Source organism: Pleuronectes platessa, chromosome 4, assembly GCF_947347685.1.
Source record: "Pleuronectes platessa chromosome 4, fPlePla1.1, whole genome shotgun sequence".
Taxonomy (NCBI): Eukaryota; Metazoa; Chordata; class Actinopteri; order Pleuronectiformes; family Pleuronectidae; genus Pleuronectes; species Pleuronectes platessa.
In genome coordinates this window covers 9,871,532-9,879,802 of record NC_070629.1, presented here as the reverse complement: position 1 = coordinate 9,879,802, position 8,271 = coordinate 9,871,532, and the positions used below count along the sequence as shown (strand labels likewise).

The window sequence follows — 8,271 nt, the reverse complement described above, 5'->3', positions numbered from 1 at the left end:
CGACAGACTTGCTGTATCAACAGCTCCCCCTTTTCTGCTGTTGTTGCCATAAATAAACCATAAATACCCCCCCTGTCCCTGCCCTCTAATGGCTCAACCCCAGCAAACACCAAGTGGCACAGAGAAAGAGGGACACTACTAACTTCCTAGCAGGCATACCCAGGTAAAGGCCACATTCTGGACACAGGAATTTAAGAGCAGGTGTATTGATTCCAGTGCAATGGAGTTAGAAGGTGCTGCATAAGTGAAGACCCAGGTTTGAAGGATTTTGACATCATGGACTGTAACTGAACCTAATAAGGAATACTGCTTTTGTATTATCCTGTAAACAGAATACTATAGTGCTGATGAGGTTTTGCTACTTTAGGACAAAATAAAATCCCCCTTCAGGGTGAGTTATGAGTTTCAACTGTGACATTGAGCTCTCCTCCTGTGCCTGTGTGTACATGTGTGATGGATGGGTCTATGTCTGGGTGTGTGCTGCTTCTGCTGCTGCCAAAAAGTGGAGGAGCAGTGGATCAGGAGGATGTCAGATCAGCAGAGCGCCCCAGAGCAGCTGGCTGCTGGGAAGAGCCAGGGTGGAGCTGGAGCCACGTACAAGGTACTGTCTACAAATGAAAAGCCGGTTTGATCAGGGGGGGATTTCTCCCTGAATTGTTTTACTTCCCTTTTGCACCCTGTTTGTATGATATCTTACAATAGCAATGCGATAATTAGTGGATAATATGTGTCATCTCCTGGAGGCCTTTATTTCCAACTATTGGTGCTATGCAGTCTGAGAACAGGTCTCTCCCTTATCCAGGTGGTGCTGTTTGAGTTCGAGAACTTCCAGGGCTGCAAGGCAGAGTTTTCTGCTGAGTGTAAAGATGTGACAGAGAAGGGCCTGGAGAAGGTCGGATCTCTGATAGTTGAGTCAGGACCGTGAGTATATTGCATATTTCAGTTAATTTAGCTCATAAAGTGCTGATCCTTCTTTACATATGTGTTTGTTTTTTTTGTCACATTACCATCTGTGTTCTCCTTTTTCCCCTCAGCTGGGTGGGTTATGATCGACATGGCTTCTCAGGGGAGCAGTTTATCTTGGAGAAGGGCGAGTATCCACGCTGGGACACCTGGACTAACAGCCAGAACAGCTACTCCCTCTTTTCTCTAAGGCTGCTCAAAGTGGTGGGTGACTTTAACCACAAAACTGACATGATGATATGTGCATGGCTTCATATTTAAGCTTGCTCACACATCCCTTTCACACACGGCTCTTTGACCTTCCAACACAACATTTACAAACAGTCAGCACTGACTGGAGTCATTTGAAGGACTTGAAAGTATCATGTGTCTGTTTCTCCTCAACAGGACAGTGCAGAGCACAAGCTCCACCTGTATGAGAACCCCGGATATACTGGTAGAAAGATGGAGATTGTTGATGATGATGTGCCCAGTTTGTGGGGCCACGGTTTTCAGGATCGTGTAGCAAGTGTCAAGGCACTTAATGGAACGTAAGATCCTTCCTTTCAGTTAGACCTATCAGATGATGAACTAATAAATAACTCCAATCTTGTATTTTATGTGACAAATATCACACAGTTTGTTTTCCCTTTCTCCAGATGGGTTGGCTACATGTACCCAGGCTACAGAGGCCGCCAGTTCATCTTCGAGCGAGGCGATTTCAAGCATTGGAATGACTGGGAGGCCCCTGCGCCTCAGATCCAGTCTGTCCGACGCGTGAGGGACATGCAGTGGCACAAGAGGGGCTGTTTCACCGTTCCTGACCCGGATCCGGCTCCCGGCCCTGAACCCGACCCCGCCCCAGTACCTCCTGCCCCCCCTGCCTCGGCTGGAGCCAGCTGAGCAGCATCCTCGCCTGCCTCCAGACCCCTCCCACAGCCTCCCCCACGCTGCTGACAGTGCCCGCCCACTGCCTTGACCTAACCATGGCAAACTGCTGCTTGTGCCCAGTGAGGGATGCCATGTATGTTTCAGTTGCCAATAAAGTTGTTTGACCTGGAGTTGGCCCTGTTTGTTGGTGGTGTTACTGATGATTACTGTTAGTCAAGGTGACTTAAACTGAAAAGCCACAATCAGAGATGATGTCGATGTGAAAATAGTGTCACCCACATATTTTCTCTTAAGATGAGCTCAGTTGATTTACAAGGCCCATTTACTGTTTGTGTTTCCCCTGTGATGTCAATCACCTCATGTAGCATTATGAGCACATGACTTAGAGAATAAGTAGACACACATCTGCACAACAGCAATGGAAATGATGTCATACTGTATGTATGCTTGCTATTAAAACAGAGTGCACTGCATTCCCTTCCATAGTCGTCATTGTGCATTTGATGGGTAATGATCCTCATCCATCATTATTGGTCACCAGGTAATTATTAGGAGCTAACATTACATCATTAGTCATCAAAATAATCTATGAATTAAGTGCAGCATTTTGGAAAATATTATATTAGTCTTCTGATGCTAATATTCTGCTGTAATATAGCGGTAATAATCAAAAACAGAATTCATTACCATCATACCATGATTAAGAGGAGTTATCAACATGTCCAAACTTTTCTCTTTGGTGCCTAAATACATGACAAATTAAGAATAGAGTGGCATAGGCATAAACAGGACTCTGCCAACTGTGAGCCTTAAAGGGGACATATTATGAAAATTTCACTTTTGTAGTGCTTCTACACGTTAATTTGGGTATCTGGCATGTCTACAGTCACAAAAACTCTGGAAAAAAAACTCCCGCTATTGTTGTGGTTCCTCTATGTCAGTAACGATACGCTAGATACGCACTCAAAACAGATCAATCTGAGGAGGGCTGTTTTAGACAGGGTAAAAAGGTGCTGTTTTAAATGATCCTTGTGATTTTTTGACCAAAATATGTTACAGACATTTCATTAAGACCCCTAGGAACCATATCAACTGTGGTGAAATGGGCATAATATGGGTCCTTTAAGAAAACACATACAGTATGTGGCATCTTATCATCCATCAGAGGAGTCCAGGGGGTTTCAGTTTGGTTTATCCACACTTCATTAAATGTTTAGAAATCTGATTGCTTAACCAGTCTAATAATTGTGAGTGTGTGTTCTAATTTGTTTTCGGGATGTTGTGTCATATTCAGTCTAAATACTGTACTACAGCATGGAGCTGTACTCTTTGACACAATCAATACATGTACAGGTTAATATATTCTTCATAAGGCCAAGGGAGCTGTGATTTGAATCAGCCAATGAGAGATGATACTGTTATAAACCGTTCAGGTTCATTCTAATGTTTCTAATGCTGAACTGAAATTAGTTGTAATGAAGTACATAGTGAATGGTCTGTATTTAGACAGCCATCTTCTAAGTACAGGTTTTGACATTCACACATTCATACAGTGCACTGATGTGCAGCACTTTCTCTGCTGTGCACATCACTCACACACTGTCAGTGTCCTCTGTCCTGCCCTAGGTCACTTTGTCATGTGCAATGGGGGAGACTGGGATCGAACCGCTGACCTTTTGGTGAAAGGACAACCCACTCTACCTCCTGAGCCACAGCCGCCCCAAAAACAAATGCCACGTACTTTCAGCATCATGTGTCTTTAAAGACAGAAATTAACAGACCAGACTTTACCAAAATCCTTGGTTACATGAAGATTAACACAGTCACACCGATCCTCACAGTCTCAATCAAGGCCTTGTTTTGTATTTCATTTTGCTATGTTTAAACTACATACATTAATTGTTGTACATTATGTCTGTACGGTCTTCACCAGGAAGACTTTATAACATAACACAACATACAGTTGTTTTATGTTCTCCCCGGGTCTGTGTGGGTTTTCTATAAGTTCTCCAGCTTCCTCCCACAGTCCAAAGACATGCAGACTAGGGTTGAGTTAGTTGGAGACATGTGAATGTGAAAGTAAAAGGTTGTTTGTCGCCGTATGTAAGTCCTGTGATAGGCTGGCAACCTGCCAACAGTGTACCCCGCCTCTCGCCCAATGTCACCTGATTAGCTCCAACCCTCCCCCCTCCCCCCCTGCGTCCCATGAACAATACAAAGTCATGATAATGGATGGTTGGAGGGATGTGTAATATGACTCCTTAGAACGTTATTGTTACGGTTTGAAGGAGGAGATGGACCCAGGATGCAGAGGTTATAACAAAAAGGGGATTTAATATACAAAAACGTCTTTAACAAGACAAAAACAAAACAAGAACACTAACAAAAGTAACACTGGCGACAAGGCGCACTGAGAACAAGGAACGAGGAAGCAGGAGAAGCTGGTCGAAACCGCAGGAACAAACAAACCATTTCTCACGACGTGGGGAGAAAACAACTAGTACAACCCGACACCAGACAAAGGGAAACAGAGGCTTAAATACAAAGCAGGAAGGCCGGGGCAATTACACCAGGTGAAACACATGAGGATTGAGAAGACAATTAACGACAGGAAGTGAGAAGCTGAAACAAGACAGTGACAGCGGGGCTACAAAATAAAACAGGAAATAGAAAACCATAAACATAAATGACTGAGCGTCACAGTTATTTCTGTGTTTTTTAGTTAAATTGCAAACACAACAAGACAAGACAAGTTTTTTTTGTTGTTGTTTGGTTTTGTTTACAAAGTGTCCGTGCACACGCCTCTCCCCACAGGCACTGACCTTTACGGACTTCCTCACATAGGCCAGAGTGCAAAGGTTAGATCAGCTTCCCTGATGAGTTGGGTGAGGACGAGAATCGCTGATATTGATACACAAGACTGTTTTTACTGAAAAATAACAAGGTGCAGTTGGATTTCTGTTAAAATAAGAAAATGATTGCTGGGACAGTATCAGTAGTATCAACAGGACAGGTAGTCAGCTGTATGCTTCCGGTGCAGTGCAGCTATGATACCTGAACAACACTGCCTTATAAGTTCCATACAGACAGTATTTACAGTAAACGTCCTTTTGCCAACTTAGTGAGCTCCAGATCTCTTTTGCTCTGCACCAACATAAATACTCAAGCAAGAATAGTTGTTTTCACATTTCCACATGATTCTAGTGCAGACTGAACTGAGATATGATGACACTCATTACATATGAGAAGCTGAGAAAAGTAATTATCAAATTATCAAATTAATACAAAATTACTTCAAGTATGAGCACTGTAAAAATAAAGTGACATATGTCACTTTATTTTTTTGCTGAACCACAAAACCTCAGATCTGAAATCTTGACTTTAGTTTATATGCCCTTAGAAGTGTCATCTGAACAAATTTTAAAAAGAAGAGGTATTCATATTTTTTTAGATCTGTAAAAGTTAAAAATATCACTAAGAATATGACAAAATACTAGCTAAGTGTAGTAGTAATGTGGTATTAGTTTGTTAATACTGCACAATTAGCATTGTACCTCTATATGTATATTCTTTGAATGTGTATCATTTCAGTTTTGTATTGTATTGTGTTTTACTTTTTTTATATGAAGTTCTTTCTACTGTGCTTTTATTTTTATTCACTTCTGAGCAGACTGGTTAATGTCAAATAAAAACTTGAACTTGAACTGTTGCAGTTAATGGAGGTGAAGAAAGTTTTATATGGAATTGACCTCCTCCAAAGAGTAACATGAGAAATCCAATGGCTGTGAGATGATTAATCAAGAAAAACAAAGACTGCTTCACAAAATTATTATACATCCAACTTTTAGTTAATTGAAAGAATTAGAGACATTTGGAGGGTAAATCACTCTTTAGTAGAATTGTAACTGCAGCTGTCAGATAGATATAATGGAGCAAAAATTTGAACTGTAGAGGAAACAAAGCAGAATAAGGTAATACCTATCATAGAAAATGTTGAAAGACGTCCTCGCATCTCGCATTTTTAAAGAAAGTTTAGAAAAATGTTGGATCTTCCCCCGGATCCAAATCTGCACCTAAATTGCATGGGTTCTTTCCTGACTCACGTTGCATCCTTCCTCCAAGTTTCATGTTAATCCGTTCAGTAGTTTTTGCCAAATCCTGTAACTAATAAACAAACACAGATGAAAATGAAGCCTGTGGGCAGTCAAAGGTTTTAACTTCGTGCCAACCTTCTGTGCTGCTACTTTTTAGCTTTGCACACATTAGCTGCAGTGTTTTCTAGAAATTAGATACAAAATAAACCTGCACTAGTGTAAATGTTCAGCAGTGTTTGTTATTCAATCCAGTCCACCATCTCCCCTGTACAGTAAACCCCATCTTTCACAACCCTTCTCTTTCTCTCTCCCTCTCATTGTAGGTGCAGGTCTCTTGGCACTGTTTGTGCTGAATCATGTGGATGTCGAACAATGACTGGCTGGACAAAACTGGCTACTAATGAAATAACTTTGTGGGAGTGCGACACCCCGGGGTGGGGGGAGGCTACACGGTGACCCCTCATTTCGATGTTCTGGGCCTATGGCAGGCCGATCTGCAGGCCAGCTTGGACACTGTGGGGTACTGTTGGCAGAGTTTCCACCCCTGGGCGTCCCGTATATATTGAGCTGATCACACCATCACAAACACACTGGCACAGACAGGTACTGGTAAGCGGTTGATGTCTGTTGTGCTCTATTTTGTTAACTTTACATGTATAATCTTTGCTCAGTGTTTGTTCTCCTTTTTTAACTATATTTTAGTTTTAATTTCATGAATATATTTCCCATGTTACATTGCAGTGATTCTATGTTCAGAAGGCCGTGAATCTGTTTTGGAGGGAGAGGAACAGATACATAATCAATCGGAGAGGGATTAAAAGCAGTTTGTCCTGTTTACATTTCAGATTTAAACTTAAAGATGTTTTTAAACATATGAACATCCACAGATATTTCAGAAACAATACATGATTGATTCGAATAATGCTGTTTCTTTTCAGATTCCTCCTTGCTGATCCATTCACTATGGCCACAGACCACCAGAACCCTGCATCCAAGCAGCAGCAGCCAGGCACCAGTGCGTTTAAGGTGAGAGGAAATGCAGTAAACACAGAGCAGCTCAGTCTACATCTCACAGTTCCCTCTGGGTTGTGAGCTCTGGTGCGTTCCCCATTTGAAGTCTTGTATCTTCTAAACATCAGTCGGAGAACACTTCAAATTGAAAAAGAAGCACAACAAAGCTTGTTTCATTATGTTGAACATATTCTCCTCTTCTCTCCCACTGGCTCACAGCTGGTTATATATGAGCAGGAAAACTTCCAGGGACGCTGCCATGAGCTGACTGGCCCCAGTAACAACCTCCAGGAAGCAGGCGTGGAGAAAGTGGGCTCCATACTGGTGCTGTGCGGACCGTGAGTGTGGGTGTGGAGACGGACAGAAAACTTGACTCGGACTTTAGAACCTTACACACAGAGGGAGAGGGGCTGGAACATTTTATATTGAGTTGGCGATGGCACACAGAAGAACACAAATAAATTGATTCTATGCATATTTAACCAACTTTCCTTCCTGCTTTGCCCCCTGCACCAACGACAACCCTCCATGTGTCTGCTCTGCCCCTTCAGATGGGTTGGATACGAGCAGGCCAGCTGTAAAGGGGAGCAGTATGTGTTTGAGAAGGGGGAGTATCCTCGCTGGGATTCCTGGACAAACAGCAGGCGCAGTGACACCATTGTTGCTTTTCGCCCGATTAAAGTGGTAAAACCATTTAAATATTGTTACAACCCCCCATCACTCACCTCATGATTTGCTCAACAACTCAACCCACTGGATTGTTTTGTTGCTTTCTCAGGACAGCCAGGAGCACAAGATTGTCCTTTACGAAAACCCCAGCTTTGCAGGGAAGAAGATAGAAATCATAGACGATGATGTCCCCAGCTTCCACGCACACGGCTACCAGGAGAAGGTCTCCTCTGTCCGGGTTCAGAGTGGCACGTGAGTCCATCCTGCAAACAAGCCTTCTGCACCACACTTATCTCAGACCTCTGACCTCTAACTGTCTCTCCTCCGTTCCCCCCTCTCTGTGCGCACCAGTTGGGTGGGCTACCAGTACCCAGGCTACAGAGGCTATCAGTACCTGTTTGAAAAGGGGGAGTACAAGGACAGCTCTGAGTTCGGGGCCCAGATTCCTCAGATCCAGTCGGTTCGGCGCATCAGGGACATGCAGTGGCATCAGAGGGGTGCTTTTCACCCAGTCAACTAAGTTTGTGACTCTTTCCTGTCGTGAACCCTGACCTCGGACACCTAACTCTCCGCCCCCCCCCAGCAGCAACCCCTTTGTCCTTCATTTACACCATACGGCATTTTGATATCCATTGCAACTGTTGCAGTAGTGACATTCTTTGAT

General features: G+C 43.1%; 2 protein-coding genes across 3 annotated transcripts; both read left to right on the top strand.

Annotated features, from left to right (window-relative positions):
• The first annotated feature begins 91 nt into the window (after positions 1-91).
• LOC128438382 (beta-crystallin B3) lies at positions 92-1,845 on the top strand. Of its 2 annotated transcripts, none has more exons than XM_053420943.1 (6): positions 92-163; positions 504-601; positions 803-921; positions 1,035-1,167; positions 1,351-1,493; positions 1,602-1,845. In XM_053420943.1, exons 2-6 carry the CDS (start codon positions 527-529, stop codon positions 1,843-1,845), a joined length of 714 nt encoding a protein of 237 aa, XP_053276918.1. In that variant the 5' UTR covers positions 92-163; positions 504-526. The 2 variants fall into 2 exon arrangements, with proteins under 2 accessions (XP_053276918.1, XP_053276919.1); XM_053420944.1 differs by having other exon boundaries at positions 135-256.
• Positions 1,846-6,890: 5,045 nt separating this feature from the next.
• Positions 6,891-8,127, top strand: crybb2 (crystallin, beta B2). The gene is made up of 5 exons (XM_053420945.1): positions 6,891-6,953; positions 7,158-7,276; positions 7,490-7,622; positions 7,717-7,859; positions 7,959-8,127. Exons 1-5 carry the CDS (start codon positions 6,891-6,893, stop codon positions 8,125-8,127), a joined length of 627 nt encoding a protein of 208 aa, XP_053276920.1.
• Positions 8,128-8,271: the final 144 nt, after the last annotated feature.